Raw genomic sequence first — 16,790 nt, forward strand, 5'->3', positions numbered from 1 at the left:
TATCTTAGTTTTAGAGGAAGATATTATGAGGCCTAGTCGATTACAAATTGCTTGAACTTCATTAAGAATGGTATTCATCTTCTTATGCCCTGTTGTATGGATCATGATATCATCAGCATAGCTTATAGCTATATGTTTAGGTGAGGCAGGTAGAGCATTTAGGAGAGCATTAATCAGAATATTAAATAGCATGGGACTAAGAACTCCTCCCTGCGGTGTACCTAAAGACATTTCTTTAGAATCACTTCTGAAGCCTTGGTAAAGGACAGAGGATACTCTATTTGACAGGTATCCTATTATCCAGCAGAGTAAGCTACCACCAATATTCATTTTGGCTAATTCATGTAGTATAACGGTTCTGTTCGCAATATCAAATGCAGATTTTAGATCAAGAAAAGTGGTAAAACTAGTAGAGGTGTGTGCAGTGAGAAAGGTGGAAATACAGTTCTGCACACTTTTACCTTTCATGAACCCATAGAGGTAGGGGGAAAGTTGATCTCTGATTCTGTAGTACAGTCTGTTAAGCATCATTCTTTCAAAAGTTTTACAAAGACAACTAGTTAAGGAGATCGGCCTAAATGTATCAGGCTGTTGGGGCTTAGGGATAGGCACAATGAGACTATTGGTCCAGGAAGTAGGAAGAACGCCCTCAATGTAACTGAGATTATACAGTGCCAACAAAGGGTTATTAGGCACGTGCCTTAGAGTTCTGAGAATATCATAGGTTATACCATCCTCTCCAGGAGCAGTTGATCGACCTTTGGTTAATGCATTATCTAATTCATACTCGGTAAAGAGGCAATCACTCTCATCAATATTTTGGCTCATAAAATTAATCAGTTTCAACATTTCTTCAGAAGTACTCTCTAAATTTTTTCTAATATGAGATGGAAGGCTTTCATGCCTGGATGTTTTGGACCAGTCATTTATGAGGTCATTTGCTTTTTCAAGAGGAAAGGGATGAGCAACATTGCCAGTCTTTTTCCTGGTTATTTTATTTATACCTTTCCAAGCCAAACTCAAAGGGGTGGACCTATTTAATCCACTAACAAACTGTTCCCATTCCTGTTGCCTAAGTTCTTCCTTTCTATTCCTTGCATTTGTTAGTGCAGCTTGGAACGTTCTGAGCAGGTCTGGGGTTCTACATTCACGGTATGCTTTACCAATCCTCCTAGCTGCATGTGTTAGATTGCGCAGCTGTGGATCATTATAGTATTTACATTGGTTTTTATTGTTATTTATAGTGGAGGGTTTTTGTTTCCTATTCCTGCCCACTTGATCTGTGAGAACACTCTCAATAGTGGTAATTAAATCATCATTAAATTTTTGTGTGCCAATGGGCTCGTAATTCTTATACCATTCATCCAAGTGGTTAATAAAGCTGTCTCTGTGTTCTGGTTTGAGAATAAGTTTCCTCCTTCTGTATTTAGCTCCTTGATTGCTGGAGATGTGATCAAGATTGACAGTTGTTAGTCTTGGGAAGTGATCAGATAGAAGATCATCAACTATGACAGAGTCATGCATCGTATATGATGTATTAAATCCAAGACACAGATCTAGTATGCCACCATATATGTGAGTAGGCTCAGTAGTGCCCACAATTCGAACATTATCATGCTCATTTAGCAATCTCACTAGTTCCATTGGTGTTTGTTATAGACCCACCAATATTCTTATGTCTGGCATTAAAATCTCCAAGAATGATGGTAGGTTCACTATTGATGCGATCTGGTAAAGCATCAGGTCGAAGCTGGTTCGCTGGGGCATAGAGATTAAAAATGTTTATGGAAAAATCGCCTGCATATACTTTGACACCATGATACTGCATGTTAACTCGACTCTGCAAGGAAAGGAGTGAATGTGGCAAGCTCTTTCTGACATACATCACACAACAGTTGGTTGACCTTAGGTTATAAGCTGCATATCCAGGCAAGTTTGGTGGAGGTGCTCCATCTTTCAATCTACATTCCTGCAAACAGATGACATCAATATTCTTGGTTGCACTAATATGATGTAAGTCAGGCAACCGCTTCCTAATGGAAGCAATGTTCCATGAAAAGATTTGTAATGTATCCATTGTAGTGAGTTATTACAATCTCTTGCTCATAAGATGGTAAAACTATTATGCTTTGACTACAGTGTGCAGATACTTAAGAGCAAATAGCATAGTTTGTACGTCTTTATCTTCAGGACCTTTATTTTTAAGCATTTTTCGGCATTTTGGCAGCCAGTGATAAGGCAATTTTTGAAGGCAAGAGTTATGGGCTTCTTTCTCACAAATTGCTGGAAGCTGAACGGAGATTGCTGCACTTTTGACATCATCACCATGCTCAAGAGCATCATCCTGATTACATATATTTATTAAACTTGTCAGGATCTGTTCAAGATGCTCAATTTTTTTCTGGAAAGTTGTTATAATATGAGGAAGGTCAGGCGAATCCAATGCCTCTCCGGAGGATGGCACTTCTGGGTTAGTGCTTTCTTTAACACCTATCACCTTAACAGGTACCATGGTTACATTAGTGTTCTCTGTTTCATCATTCATTGCAGGTAGGTCCTGTGCATCTGACTCATCTCCAATTTCCAGGGAGGTTACCTGTGTGGTGTCCGTCTCACTGTTGTAGTTGTGTGTATTGGGAGAAATGACAAACTCATCCCCATATTCAGGTGTAGCCATAGGTATCTGTAGTGGCAGACCAGTAGTTCCATATGTGCTAGCAGGGATGGCTAGCTCCTCCACAGCTGGTGTGTGTGATGGCATTCTGGTATCACCAGAATCCTTTGCAGTGAGGTGGGGTTCTTGCACACTTTGCAGAGGTTCAGTCTCAGATCTGGCTGTGGTAGACTGGATGGCCCCATCCTCAGTTACCATTAAAGGACAGATATCAGGTTTACATCGAAGGTTGTTTGGGTTCTGACTGCAGTCCTTGTGGGAAACTGTAACCCCAACTTCTTTACAGTTAATACACTTAAATTTTCGGCTGTCAGGGCCTACTGTGCATTCTCTAGTGGAATGTTTCCCAGCACACTTACCACACCAAGAATGTAGTATTCCACAGTCTACTGCAACATGGCCATAGTGCTGGCATTTGTAACACCTACGTTTAGGGGGTAGGTACACTTCGATGTTTAGGAAACGTAAACCATGCACCCAGATATTCCGGGGGAGGGGCACAGGACCTACCCAACTGGCAATAATTTGGGATTTTCCTTTAAGTCTTTTAGGCTTGATGATATGCTCACTTAGAGTCAGATGGGATGGGTCCATGCAGAGAGGGTATCCAAAGATTATGATACTGACCCATTTTTTAAAGTGGTGAGTGTCTGATGGAGGTCGGAGCAGCTTAATATCCCCATAAGGTGTACTAAGTAGATCATTAATCAGCTCTTTATTCTGTTCCACAAACACAAAGTTGTGTGTGTTTTTCCTAAATTGGATCCTTGAGTTAGGATGCTTGTTTACAGCTTCCATTAGCCATGCACACTTAGCAGGCAGCGGGGTGTTATCAGGGAAGTTCAGCTTAACACATTCTTCCTTTGAAGAAAGACTTCTTGCAGCCTCTGTGCACCAAGGACGTTTAGTATCACATTGTGTACGAGTCAAGTGAGTCTGACTACGTCGACGCTCTAGCCCTTTCTCACTTTTTCTCTTTTGTTTACTTTTAAAGGTCTGGAAGCTATCTTCATTTCCATCACCTGCAGAAATAGGTTCCTCTATGACAGTTGCCATGTTTGCCAGTGATGATATCTGGTGTAAGACTCACAACACAAGAATTCCTCGCTTATCTTTCCCTTATAGCTTATGCAAGAGCAAATATTCACTACAAAGTCAGAAGTCCAAAATAGATCACAAGACACAAGTGCTCAAGTTCAATGAACACCTCCAACCATACTCAACCCAGACCACCACCACTCAATACGACACACACCCCACCAAAAACACACTCAGAGACCTCTTGTATGTGTGGTAATAATATGGTACATATAATGATATAATGGATGGTACAGGCGAGGTCTTACACCTTATCACAAATTACAAAGATGAAAAGAGAGAGAGAGAGAGAGAGAGAGAGAGAGACAGACAGACAGACAGACAGACAGACAGACAGACAGACAGACAGACAAAGTAGGTAATATTGAGCATAAAATTAGAATTCTGACATATATCACATTAAACAAGAGGTTCAAATTCAATGATAACTTCCACTTGAGTTAGTTCAGGCTACTGCCACCTAATGTACCTCACTGAAATAATAATATAGCAGACATCACAATGAATGCTGAAGACAACCTCTTACCCCAACCATAGATTGTAAACAGTATTACTAAAAAAAAAAAAAAAAAAAAAACAAAAAAAAAAAAACAAAAAAAAAAAAAAAAAAAAAAAAAAAAAAAATAGGTAATGTTACAATGACAATGAGATAAATCACTCTGGTCGACTTCCTTGGTCCATCCTGGGTAACTCACACGTTACTATGTTATACATGTATGCAAGCATAAGTGTGCAGCTGTAGATAGATGAACCAGTACGTAAACATTCTCACTTACACACGCGTTACTATGTATGACAAGTGTTACCAAGTACACCAAGTGTACACTTTATCACTTAGAATACACTTTTGTTGATGTAAATATAGGTGAGAGTGGTACACCGCTGGTCGTAATAAGCACACTGAACTTCTCAAGGTCACACACTAGGCCCAGCTTCTGGAGAGGTACCAGCGTTTTAATGTGTTTATTATGTGTCAGTGCGTGTCTGCAGTCATTAACTTGGTGTATCAGAAGTTAAACACTACAATCCAGTTGATCAAATAGTCTAAAACAATTTACACAATGTATAACTAGAAGTATAATGATTGCAAATTGTTACTATTACAATTTTAACTAGGCGCTAGACCCACTAGATGCGATGGCAAGGAACATAGATGTTAACAGGCTGACTCTTGCTTAACACAGTTGAAAGGTAACCGAATTACTCAAGTAAGAAAGTATTCATGAAACTGAACATTATGCAGCAGTAAGCTTGTTCACAGTAAAAATACAAAGCATAAGTTACACACTCACACCACAGATCAACACTGCAATTTGAAATATTACTGGGAATTTAGCAGTAAAGTTTCAGTCTGAACGAGAAAATGTATTAGAAAACACAACAATGACACTAGGACAAGCAATTTAATTATGTAACCGTATTTAATAGTTCAGTTACACTGAGCAGAGCATGTGTTACACTGATTTATCAAATGTAAGGAGTCACTACACTGAAGTACACTCTGAGCCTTTTAAAGTCTTAATACAGGCTTACAAATGACAATTAACTGTTGGGGAAAGCAGCACTTAACACTTCTAGCACACGTATGACAGATGAATGTTCACTGTGTACAAGCCAATCACCACAAGCTTACTATGTTTATAAGTGAACCTCTGGCATGTCCCGCTCAAAATGTCAGCACTGCAATGCTCGTCAAATTGTTCTCAAGCCACTACAGGAAACACTGGTATGCCAGCAGCACTGCAGAACGTATACAGACATGCTGGGCCCTAGGACAGCTATTACTGCAGGCTGCCTTAGCTTGTTCTGGCTAGCTTTTAGTGCTGCCCTCAAGCTTGCTTGACTGTGCTCACCAAGCCCGCGCCAACCACCCGGACACCTGCTTGCAGCAGGCAGGCAGGCAGGCACACAGGAGACACTCGCAAGATGAGCGGAGTGCGGCACAGAGGACACGGGCACTCAAGCACCCATGTGGTCTGGCAAAAAACCGCCTCTAGACCACAAGCAAATAGAGGCGAACGACTGAGTTCCAAATCGAGGAAGGAGAAGGGACAAGGAAAGGATATTCACCTCGCTAGACACAGGCAATATGGGTGTAGTGGTCTGCAGGTCGCAGTGCAATTTTCAAGGTCATTCACTGGGCCCACAGTCGTCTCGAGAGTTACCAACCCTGTACTACTTGTTAACTCCAAACCCGCAGCACTTAACACATCTAGCACACGTGTCTTGGAATGACAGACAAATTTTCACTACATAAGAACTAGTTCTCACAACACCGAAGGTACGGCCGGAACACTGTAGAACGTTCACAAAGGCATTCTGGGATTCAGAACAGATGTAGCCTTGGCCTTCACTGGCTGGCTTGGAGCGCTGTTTGGCCTGGATCAGCTAAACTCGCCCTTATCCCATATGTAGATAATGGCGACGAGTTAAGGGATACCGGTGAATAGGAAAGTCGAGGAAGGGACATTCACCTCACTAGACACACGCAGTATGGGTGTAAGTGGCATGCGGGTCTTATAGTGCCATTTTCAAGGTCACCCAGCAGGCCAGACATTCCTCACTCATTTTAAGCCTACGTAGGTACTGATGGTAGCACAATGTCCTAAGTCAGCGTAATCCACTCATGCAAATAGTTACAACAAATCTGCAGCACTAGCGGAACTCAGAGAGTCGAGTACCAGCGGGGCAGCAAAATACACCTCTACACTGCACGTCGTTGATAGAGGCGAACGGCTGAGTTTAAAGGAGGAGAGTTGGGGATACAGGAGAACAGCAGAGGTAACTGAGCACGCACATTCGCCTTTCTTCACATAGTCAATATGGGCGAAAGTCTCAGGCAGGTGATGCAGTGCCTCGCTCAAGGTCACAGGCTGAGGCAGACTTCTCAAGAGTTACCACACACTGCAATACTCGTAGAGATTGTTACTCACTCCAACTTGCAGAACTTCTAGCACACGTGTCTTGGAGTGAAAGACGAATTTTCAGTGTGTGGACACCTGGGTTACCAACTCACGTAGAACTGCACACTCCTCGTTATTCCTCAGGTTGGTAGAGCGATGAGTTGTGAGCATTTTGAGAGGCACGAGTAGCAGTGGACTAGCAAAATTCGCCTCAACACTCTATGTTGATAGAGGCGAAAGGCTGAGGTCAAATGAAAGGCAGAGGGGAAGCAGAGGCCTGTGAGGGCCTTTGCAAAAAGGAAAACTATTTCCAGTGTTTGACTAGGTATATCCTTAGTCACAGCTCGCACATAAGAGTTCTCACAACACTGAAGCTGTCTTCCAACAGTAGGAGTTTTAATGATGACTTATCAGTCGGGAGAAATGGGTAGGCCTGTGAATTAGTAGGTCCAGATCCCCAGCACACGTCTACTCCCCTCAACCACTCAGCCGAGACTGTGCTACCCATAAGGTAGGTGTAATGTTCGTCAGGAAACAGGACAAGTGTTTCCTGACGCAGGTCTTACTCAGATGATGACCCACCACGAGCTTTGGATTATCTGACCGAGGCCTTACACTATAAGAATTATGGTTATGATTATTTGGTATGCTGCATTACCTTTGTAAATTGTGAGTTCATTACCTCTGTAACTTGCTCAGCTATCAAAACTTTGGAGTCCAGTCCCTGGACCAATTATGTACCTCTGTAATCTTTTGACTACCGCCCACAGGATGTGTATGGGGTGCATAATAAACATATTAAACTAAAAACTATGCTGCTGGCCATAACACTCGGCTAACACTCAAGTACATGCTTACTGCCGCAGAGACAACATGGGTAAGGAAACACACCCAAGGCTTCCACTTGATCTGGGTTCGAACCCGTGTCCTGATGTGCACAGAAAGCCCTACGACTACTTGAGCCACGAGCACACATTACTTCATTTCATCGTTTATTTATTATGATTAGGAATTGCATACCACGGAACGTATGTAGCCGGCACATCCTCAGAACTTTTGTTAGGTTGAAAGCCTATTAGTTAGGCAGTCCTTCAGTCTGGAATGAACATACCATCACCAGGCTGAGGGACTGATTACCTCAAACACGCTCACATGTTCCACCATTTTACTCTGTACTGGACTGTGGAAGCGACTGGTTTATTTATACAGATACATGATACAACTTATACAGACCTAGCTGGCATTAATAATATACTATAGAAAGCTCCTTGTTATGCAGAACATTTCGGGCAAATTAGGTCAGTTTTGTCCCAGGATGCGACCCACACCAGTCGACTTACACCCAAGTACCCATTTTACTGATGGGTAAACAGGGACAGCATGTGTTTTATGGAAACACGTCCTAATGTAGACCTCAGTGTGCGAGCTGAGTGTACTAGTGATCGAGCTACAGAAGCTATAGCCTGGTAGCTAAAGCTCTCGCTTCACACGGTGTGTGTTCGGGTTCGATTCCCGGCGAGGGTAGAAACATTGGGCGTGTTTCTTTACACCTGTTGTCCATGTTCATCCATCAGCATAAAATGAGTATCTGGGTGTTAGTGGACTGGTGTGGGGTCGCATCCTGGGACAAAAATTTACCCGAAATGCTCAGCATAACAAGCGGCTTTATATACAGTAGTATGTCATTGATGTCAGCTATTACAACCCAGGATTCCAAATGGCCTGTTACCCCGGGTGTAATGGGAGCAAATAAACACAGTAGAAAAAGTTTAGACTTATATTATCCTTCACCAATTTAGAACAGCAATATGTACACTATGTACAGTGATAAGTATAGTGCACTCCACGGTAAGCAAGGCAGAAATAGAAGCCACAAGATAGCAGACCGTGCTTCAACCAGCTCTAGAATGGGAATGACAAGGGCAGACAGGAGAGCGGTACCCACATAACCTCTGCGATTGCCAAAACCATCTTCTTATTGGCTAGAACCTGGTCACTAGTTGAACGACGGGGCCCCATCATCAACTCTTAGCAACCTGGTTCGCTGGTTGGGGGAGATAGCCTGTAAATGAGAGTGTGTACATGCGCCGAATAAAGGTTACGTACTCTTTGCATGCCACATCAGCTATGGTATGTATACCTTGTACATGTACAAATATAGATATTATTATTGTTATTAAGTTTCCACAATAAAATTACCCATGTGTTGCATTAATGTTTCATTAATCTATGCACATACATTTGTTTAAAAGATGGGTTAGTGGTAGAAGTAGAATAATCACGAAGTCTCAGTATTTTTGCTTCTCGGAGGCAATGATCAGCATACCTGTCCCAACAGGACGACCCCAGATTTAATGAGGAATATCGTGTAAACCGACATTATATACGAAATTCGAAATACTTTATTTTCAGAAAGTATGCAAATATAAGTTTATTTCAACCACAACCACCACTACAACAACCACCACCACTACAACCACCACCACTACAACCACCACCACTATAACCACCACCACTACAACCACCACCACTACTACCACCACCACTACAACCACCACCAGTACAACAACCACCACTACAACCACCACCACTACAACCACCACCACTACAACCACCACCACTACAACCACCACCAGTACAACAACCACCACTACAACCACCACCACTACAACCACTACCACTACAACCACCACCACTACAACCGCCACCACTACAACCACCACCACTACAACAACTACCACTACAACAACAACCACTACAACAACCACCACTACAACCACCACCACTACAACCACCACCACTACAACAACCACTACAACCACCACCACTACAACCGCCACCACTACAACCACCACCACTACAACCACCACCACTACAACCACCACCACTACAACCACCACCACTACAACCACCACCACTACAACCACCACCACTACAACCACCACCACTACAACAACCACCACTACAACAACCACCACTACAACCACCACCACTACAACCACCACCACTACAACCACCACCACTACAACCACCACCACTACAACAACCACCACTACAACCACCACCACTACAACCACCACCACTACAACCACCACCACTACAACCACCACTACAACAACCACCACCACTACAACAACCACCACCACTACAACAACCACCACCACTACAACAACCACCACTACAACCACCACCACTACAACCACCACCACTACAACCACCACCAGTACAACAACCACCACTACAACCACCACCACTACAACCACCACCACTACAACCACCACCACTACAACCACCACCACTACAACCACCACCACTACAACCACCACTACAACAACCACCTTTGTATCTATAATTACATGTACAAGGGAAACAGGCAAGTAAGTTTATTCAGGTATACACAGAGAGATACAGATGATCATACAGAGCAGCATATATGCTGCTATGTATGATAATTCTATGTAACTGTATTGTGTATACCTGAATAAATTTACTTACTTACTTACTTACTTACTTACTATGTAGAAAACCTACATAACCTTATCTGTGTATACTGAGTAAACTTACTTGCCTGTTTACCTAGTACATGTATGCAGGCATACAGTCAGGCATAGGATTTAGTAAGCTTATTTATATACAGGAACACACAAATACAGTTAAACAAATTATTATACATAGTAACATGTGTAAATTACGTAGGATAAAAAGTCAGTGACTAATGTCAATTTATACATAAATACATTCGAATACTTGCAAAATCCATGGAATGCACAACACCTTTATCATTATATCTTGTTAACCATCATTATACCCTGGGAACCGACATTATAAATTGTCTACATTCCTCCCCAGGTGCCGCTTCAGGTGACAGTGTACGTGGAAGACGTCAACGACCACGCACCAGTGTTCGTGGCTAAAAATATCACAGTTACCGTCGACGAACTCACTCCGCCAGGTACGTTTTCTATGAAGTTTGATAACACTCAGTTTTCTCTTTTAGTAAGTTTATTCAGGTATACTTAAATATATAACGATGCTCCCTCCTCTCCATTTCGTAGTATGACTTTGTAAATGGTCCAAGTCGGACCGAAACGTCGTCGTAAGCTCCTCTCTTCTATGTGCGGGTTATTTGTGTATTGTGTATACACAAATACAGTTACATAGATTATCATACATAGCAGCATATGTGTAGAGAACCAAGGACAACCCCAAAAATAAGAAAAAGTACCTTTATTTCCATTAGGGTCCTTGTGATAAATATTATCACTTGTACGGGCAAACAAATACATTTACATATTTATCATATATAGCAGCATATGTATATATTACCTAGGATAACCCAAAAAAGGTCATTTCCACTTCTGAGCTTAAGTTTATTTAAGTAGGTAAAATCACATTTAGTTGAGATTTTTAACCTGCAGGGTTAGTAAATAAGCGAATTAGCCGCCAAGGGTAACCCAGTTAAGTCAGTGCGCCATCGAGGACTGTCTTATTTCCATTGTGGTCCTTTAATCTTGTCCCCCAGGATGCTACCCACACCAGTCGAATAACACCCAGGTACCTACTAACTGCTAGGTGAACAGTGACAGCAGGTGTAATACCTGGAGAGGGTTTCGGGAGTCAACGCAACCGCTGCCAGGTCCATGATCAGGCCTCGCGGTGTATCAGGGTCTGATCAACCAGGCTGTTATTGGTGGCCACACGCAAACCGACTTACGAGCCACAACCCGGCTGGTCAGGTAAGGAAACATGCCCAATGTTTCCACCTATGCCGGTGATAGAACCACGGACACTATGGGAGGCGAGTGCGCTATCAACTGAGCCACAAGCCTGGTAATAAAAATCTTAAGTCCTAGAAGTACGTGTCTGAAGAAGCATACTGAGTTTGCCTGGAGTTTACCTGGAGAGAGTTCCGGGGGTCAACGCCCCCACGGCACGGTCTGTGACCAGGCTTCATGGTGGATCAGGGCCTGATCAACCAGGCTGCTACTGCTGGCTGCACACAATCCAACCACAGCCCGGCTGGTCAGGTACCGACTTTAGGTGCTTGTCCAGTGCCTGCTTGAGGACAGCCAGGGGTCTATTGGTAATCCCCCTTATGTATGCTGGGAGGCAGTTGAACAGTCTCGGGCCCCTGACACTTATTGTATGGTCTCTTAACGTGCTAGTGACACCTCTGCTTTTCATTGGGGGGATGTTGCATCGTCTGCCGAGTCTTTTGCTTTCGTTGTGAGTGATTTTTGTGTGCAAGTTTGGTACTAGTCCCTCTAGGATTTTCCAGGTGCACATTATCGTGTATCTCTCCCGCCTGCATTCCAGGGAGTTCAGGTTCAGGAACTTCAAGCGCTTCCAGTAATTGAGGTGTTTTATCTCCGTCATGTGCGCCGTGAAGGTTATCTGTACATTTTCTAGGTCAGCAATTTCACCTACCTTGAAAGGTGCTGTTTGTGTGCAGCAATATTCCAGCCTAGATAAAACAAGCGACCTGAAGAGTGTCATCAAGGGCTTGGCATCCCTAGTTTTGAAGGTTCTCATTATCCATCCTGTAAATTTTCTAGCAGATGAGATTCATACAATGCTATGGTCTTTGAAGATGAGATCCTCCGACATGATCCTTCCCAGGACTTTGACGTTAGTTTTTCGCCCTATTGAAGTTTAATTTCCCCATTTTTACCATATCGGAGTAATTGAAATTTCTCATCGTCGAGCTTCCTATTGTTTTCTGCAGCCCATTGAAAGATTTAGTTGATGTCCGCCTGGAGCCTTGCAGTGTTTGCAATGGAAGACTGTCATGCAGATTCGGGTGTCATCTGCAAAGGAAGACACGGTGCTGTGGCTGACATCCTTGTCTACGTCATATATGAGGATGAGGAACAAGATGGGAGCGAGTACTGTGCCTTGCGGAACAGTTTTTCACCGTAGCCGCCTCAGACTTGATTCTGTTGACTACTACTAATTATGTTCTATTTGTCAGGAAATTATAGATCCATCTTCCAACTTTTCCTGTTATTCCTTTAGCATGCATTTTGTGCGCTATTACGCCATGGTCACACTTGTCGAAGGTTTTTGCAAAGTCTGTGTTTATTACATCTGCATTCTTTTTGTCTTCTAGTGCATCTAGGACCTTGTCGCAGTGATCCAGTAGCTGAGACAGACAGGAGCGACCTGCTCTAAACCCATGTTGCCCTGGGTTGTGTAATTGATGGGTATCTAGATGGGTGGCGATCTTGCTTCTTAGGACCCTTTCAAAGATTTTTATGATGTGGGATGTTAGCGCCCCCTTTGTGAGGTGGGGCTATGTCTGTTGTTTTTAGTAACTGTGGGACGACCCCAGTGTCCATGCTCCCTCTCCATAGGATGTTAAAAGCACGTGATAGGGGCTTCTTGCAGTTCTTGATGCACACGGAGTTCCATGAGTCTGGCCCTGGGGCAGAGTGCATGGGCATGTCATTTATCGCCTGTTCGAAGTCATTTGGCGTCAGGATAACGTCAGATAGGCTTGTGTTTACCAAATTTTGTGGCTCATAAAATAATTCATTTAGATCTTCGACTCTGTCTGGTTAGCGGCTTGCTAAAAACTGAGTCATATTGGGATTTGAGTAGCTCATTCATTTCCTTACCTGGAGTAGTTTACCTGGAGAGAGTTTCGGGGGTCAACGCCCCCGCGGCCCGGTCCGTGACCAGGCCTCCTGGTGGACCCATCTTGTTTAACTTAAGTAGGGGCCCCATACTGGATGTTGTTCTCGATTTTGATTTGACATAAGAAAAGAAATACTTTGGGTTGTTTCTTTCGATTTCATTTATGGCTTTTAGTTCTTCCTGCGATTCCTGACTCCTATTAGATTCCTTTAGATTTAGTTCGATGTTTGCTATTTCTCTGACCAGTGACTCCCTACGCATTGCAGATATATTGGCCTCTTTTAGCCGCTCTGTTATTCTTTTCCGTCGCCTGTAGAGGGAGCGCCTGTCTTTTTTTATTTTACATCTACTACTTTTTCTTAAAGGAATATGCCTTGAGCATACTGTAGTGATACTGCTCCTGTGGGAAGCAGCAGCAGGATAATACTGCACCACCTCTGGGCCCTTAACAACAACAACAGTTTGGTGTGAGTCATGGGCGCCAACACATGGTGTGTGATTCTCTTCTCTTCTATCCCTACATTAGTGATGCAGATTACATGGTGAGTTTAAATATGTGGCCTGTAGTTATAACTTTTCTCTTGACATATGCAAGGCATCATCATCCCTGTAGAAGCCGTTATTAGATGTACTAGTCATTATATTTTGTTGTTGCAGAAGTACTATGAAGATTCTATGTTCAATAAAGCCTAGAGATAAGGCCTGTGTTTCTATCACAACAATTTATTGAATATAGAATCCTGGGCTACCTGGTGGTGATCCTGCGCTAGACTACATCACAACATGGAGCGTTTACTGAAACCTGAGAGGCTAGACTGTGACCCCAGCTTATCAACGGCTGCTCAGAAATGGAAGCACTGGTTTAAGACTTTCGAAAACTTCTTGGGAGCCCTTCCTAAAGAAGATCTAGATAAACTAAGTCTGCTCATCAAGTTTGTGTCACCTAAGATATATGAGGCTATTTCTGAGTGTAATACCTACGAAGATGCTATCAAAACCCTCAAGTCTCAGTATATTAAACCTACAAATGAAATCATTGCACGCTATCGCCTTGCAACTCGCCGCCAGCAGATTGATGAATCCTTAGAGGAATACCTTCAAGCACTGAAAATTTTAGGTAAGGACTGTCACTTCCAAGCAGTGACAGCTGCTCAGTACTGTGAAGAGTCCATCAGGGATGCTTTTATCAGTGGCCTGCAATCACCAATAATAAGGCAGCGTTTATTGGAGAATAAAACTCTCGACTTAGCCGCTGCCTTTGACCAGGCAAGAGCTCTAGATTCAGCCCAGAAGAATTCTGAAGTATACAGTACCACTCAGCCTTCTCGAGTGGTAAGTGCTGCAATTCCTGACCAAGACTCTTGCAATGAAGTTACTGTGGAACCTGCCTCAGTGACAGCAGCAGCAGGTACGGTGTGTTTCTTTTGTGGTTTTTCAAGACATCCACGTCCAAAGTGTCCTGCTCGTGAAGCAATGTGCCGTAAATGCCACAAGAAAGGTCACTTTGCCTCCACACATTCCAGTGATCATGCGACACTAGCAACAGTGACTTCTGCGGCTACTCCAAATTCACTGTCAAAGGCAGTTGTGAAAGTATTCATCAAAGGAACAGAAGTAGATGGTCTTATTGATAGTGGCAGCTCAGAGAGTTTCATCAACCTTGACTTTGTTAAACGCCACTCCTTGACTGTACATCACTCATCAGGTACCGTTTCCATGGCAACATCTCTCTCTATTCAGACCTTAGGGTTTTGTAAGGTAAATCTCAGAGTTAATGGAAAGGATTATCAAGATGTACATTTAGCTATTCTGCCACAACTGTGCTCTGATGTTATCCTTGGTCAGGACTTTCAGAAGCTGCATGGTAGTGTCACCTTAACATATGGAGGTGAACTGCCTCCTCTTGTTGTCTGTGGACTTAGCACTTTAAGGGTAGACCCACCAAAGCTGTTTGCAAATCTTACCGCGGATTGCCATCCTTTATCAGCTAAGTCACGCCGCTATTCTTATGAGGATCGGATGTTCATCGAGAAAGAAACTCAGAGGCTGCTGAAGGAGGATATTATAGAACCGAGTAATTCCCCTTGGCGTGCACAGGTGGTTGTTGTTGTTAAAGATGATTATAGGGAACGGAGACTGGCTATCGATTACTCTGAGACAATCAACAAATTTACACTTCTTGATGGGTACCCTCTACCTCGAATTGATGATACAGTAACAAAATTGCTCAGTACTATGTGTTTAGCACAATTGATCTACAGAGTGCCTATCATCAAGTCCCTATAAGGAATGAAGATAAACCATACACAGCGTTTCAGGCTAGTGATGGCCTGTATCAGTTTACCAGAGTCCCTTTTGGAGTCACCAATAGGGTAGCCTGCTTCCAACGAATTATGGATTCACTCATTCAGGAAGAGCAACTCATGGGAACTTACGCTTATTTAGATAATGTTACCATTTGTGGCAAGACCCAGGAGGAACATGATGCAAACCTTGATAAGTTTTTGGAAGCCGCCAAGAAGAAAAATATCAGTTACAATGAGGAAAAGTGCACTTTTTCAACTAAAAGGCTTAGCATCCTTGGTTATGTAGTGGAAGGAGGTTCAGTATTCCCAGACCCTGAATGACTATGACCTCTACGGGAACTTCCAATGCCTCAAGACAAAAAGTCACTCCGAAGAACTCTTGGTCTCTTTGCTTATTACTCACAATGGATCTACAACTATTCAAGTAAAGTCCGCCCATTGAGTGCTACCACATTTCCTGTGACAAAGGAAGCAGAAGCCGCTTTCCATACTCTCAAACAGAACATTGAAAACTCAGTAGTTCAAGCCATTGATGAGTCCCTACCATTCGAAGTGGAAACGGATGCATCTGACATTGCCATTGCTGCAGTCTTATCTCAGGCAGGACGACCAGTAGCCTTTTCGAGAACTTTTCAAGGATCAGAGAAATGTTACGCTGCTGTAGAAAAGGAAGCCCAGGCCATCATAGAAGCAGTTCGCCACTGGAGGCATTATTTAACTGGTAGACATTTCACCATAAGGACTGACCAACGGTCCGTGATGTATATGTTCGACAAGAAGCACAAAAGTAGGATAAAGAATGACAAGATATTACGCTGGAGGATGGAACTATCGTGTTATGACTTTGATATTCTGTACCGACCAGGTCAAGAGAACATCTCACCTGATGCATTCTCTAGGTCCCACTGTGGAGCAGCATGTCATGATTTGCAATCACTCTCAGCGCTCCACAAGGCTTTGTGTCACCCAGGAGTTACACGCCTGTACCATTTTGCCAAATCAAAGAACATGCCCTACTCAGTGGAAGACGTGCGACAAGTGATCAGAGAAGCAGAGTATGTGCAGAGTGCAAGCCAAACTTTCAACAGCCAGAGAAGACTCATCTCATAAAATCTACCCAGCCTTTCGAGAGACTGAATATAGATTTCAAAGGACCTCTACAAAGCACAAATC

The 16,790-nt window shown here is 43.1% G+C and overlaps 1 protein-coding gene across 1 annotated transcript in view; it reads left to right on the forward strand.

Moving 5' to 3' along the window:
- LOC138855362 (cadherin-89D-like) overlaps nt 1-16,790 on the forward strand; it is a 42,813-nt gene that overhangs the window by 11,246 nt on the left and 14,777 nt on the right. The window contains exon 4 of the mRNA XM_070104411.1: nt 10,525-10,627. Within this exon, the coding sequence (XP_069960512.1) occupies nt 10,525-10,627 (103 nt within the window). The remainder of the gene's footprint in view (nt 1-10,524; nt 10,628-16,790) is intronic.

This window comes from Cherax quadricarinatus, chromosome 91 (assembly GCF_038502225.1).
Source record: "Cherax quadricarinatus isolate ZL_2023a chromosome 91, ASM3850222v1, whole genome shotgun sequence".
In the NCBI taxonomy this organism is placed as follows: Eukaryota; Metazoa; Arthropoda; class Malacostraca; order Decapoda; family Parastacidae; genus Cherax; species Cherax quadricarinatus.